Source organism: Anneissia japonica, unplaced genomic scaffold (genome assembly GCF_011630105.1).
Source record: "Anneissia japonica isolate Jap-2015-1 unplaced genomic scaffold, ASM1163010v1 scaffold95686_len2152_cov125, whole genome shotgun sequence".
NCBI classification, from domain to species: Eukaryota; Metazoa; Echinodermata; class Crinoidea; order Comatulida; family Comatulidae; genus Anneissia; species Anneissia japonica.
The window spans coordinates 1-2152 of NW_022716713.1; the positions used below are offsets into that span (position 1 = coordinate 1).

A 2152-nucleotide genomic window follows, 5' to 3' on the forward strand; every position below is an offset into this window, starting at 1 on the left:
AGCGAGAGTGGCATAGTAACGAGATTTTGTAAAAACGGCCTTATTTTCTCAAGTTACCCATCTGTAGTTAATCTTTAGACAAAATTTATTCCAGCAAGTAAAAGGCACGACTGTTGTATAAGCTAAGCGAACGGAGAACATACACACACTAACAGAGTTCACACACTAACATATGGCATGGCGAGAAATTCACGACACACAAAGCTTTCAAGAATCGTCGGCTGGCGCATCTTCTTTCGGCGGATCTCGTGCATCTCGTTGTCTAGCCGATCGCACGCTTGCATCACACCGGGCTTCCCGCTTCTCTGCTGCATGAACTTCCGGACGGTGCTACAAGCGCGCTGGGCTTCCTCGAACGGAACGATTTCCTCCTCGACAGTTACCTCGTCATCTTCGCTTTCCACCGGCTCCTCACTGCACAGAATCTCCTCCGCAATCTCCTCCAGCGTGAAATACCCGCCAGTCGCGAGGCGCTCGTCGGCTTCGAGAAAGTCAGACAGCTCGATCTCCTCGTTCTCGTGCATCTTTTCCTCGGCAGGCAGAGCTTCCCAGATGTCGGGCAGCTCCGCATCCTGTGGCTCAGTTTGGATCTCCTCTTCGATGAACTTGGCCTTCGCGAAACAGTTCCTGATCGTCGACTTGCCGACCTGCTCCCAAGCACGCCGGGCGACGTGTAGAGCGTCGAGCAACGTGAACTTGAACTCCTTTCCCTCGTCTATGGCCTCAAGCCGGCGGCATAGCAGGAGCTTCTTGTAGTGGCGCTTGAGGTTCTCTATGATTCCCTGATCCATTGGTTGCGAATTGGCTGTCGTGTTGGGTGGGAAGAAGACCAGTTGGATGTTGTTCAGCTCGAGCTCGGGAGGGTGGCCAGAGAAGTTATCGAGACAGACCAGCACTCTGCGTCCCTGCTGGCCGAGTCGTCCGTCCCACGCACGCAACATCTCCTCGAAAAGCTCCGCCGTCATCCACGCCTTCGAGTTCGCCTTGTACTTGACCGGGATCTCTTTGTTCTTGAAGGCACGGGGTTTCTTGGAATTGCCAATCACCAGAAGAGGGAACTTCTCGCTGCCGCTCATGTTTGCCCCAACCAGAAGAGTGATCCTTTGCTTGCTTTTCTTTCCTCCAGTACACCGCTCTCCCCTGAAAGCCATGGTCTTGTTCGGAAGCAGCTGCCAGAAGAGTCCAGTCTCGTCCAGGTTGAAGACGTCGTCTGCGGAGAACTGCCCGAGTAAGGGCCGGAGAACCTGTTGTTGCCACTCAAGAAGGGATTGCGAATCCACCGCTCCAGCTTCGCCCTGCACTGTCTTGAACGTGATGCCGTGGCGCTTCTTGAAATTGCCCAACCAACCGTCGCTCGCCATGAAGTCTGGGATGTGCATCAGCTCGGCCAGTTTCATCGCCTTCTCCTTGATCAGATCGCCGCTGACAGGCACATTCTGTCCTCTTGATTGCTTCAGCCACATGAGCACTCCCTCATCAAGCTTCGGGTCGTGAGCCTGCGTCAACTTCATGCGCTTCGATGGAAATCCAGCTTTGATTGCAGCCTCGATTGCATCCTTCTTGCTGAGAATGCCCTTCACGGTGGTTCTCTTAACTTCGACGCCCCATTTCTTGCTAATCTCCCTGGCCAACTTGGACTGATTCGGCTCCTTCTTCGCGGCATCGATGATCTCCTTCTTCTCCTTCAGCGTAAAGTCGGTTCGCTTGCGTTTCTGAGCTGACATTATGGGCTGAATTTGAAAAAAAATGATGTCACTGTTGTACGTGTGCCTGCGTGTCTGTGTGTGTGCTCGCGCTTTTTTGTGTCTCGTTGTGCGTGTTGTGATTGGCTTGTTGTGGCTGGCATCGGGGAGAAGAATCGCGTGTTTTGACACAGTCTGACTATGCGCGTACGTATTGAGTTATGTTGTGCGCAGCTGGACTGTAGTTCGTCGCTTCGCCTTTGGACGTGAGTGTGATAATCGAGCACTGCGCAATACAGACTTTTTCACGACTCGTGCCTTTTAACAGTCACACAGTAGTGGCATGGTAGCGAGAGTAGGGGGTGGCATAGTAAATTTATTTTGTATTGAATTTTGTCGGGACCGAGCAAAAGTGGTATAATAGCGAGAGTGGCATAGAAGCGAGGTGGCATAGTAACGAGCTTTGACTG

At 52.5% G+C, this 2152-nt stretch overlaps 1 protein-coding gene across 1 annotated transcript; it reads right to left on the bottom strand.

The window, feature by feature from the left end:
- Positions 1-158: 158 nt before the first annotated feature.
- LOC117109799 (tigger transposable element-derived protein 4-like) lies at positions 159-1724 on the bottom strand. The gene has a single exon (XM_033252220.1). The coding sequence runs from the start codon at positions 1722-1724 to the stop codon at positions 159-161; it is 1566 nt and encodes a 521-aa protein (XP_033108111.1).
- Positions 1725-2152: the final 428 nt, after the last annotated feature.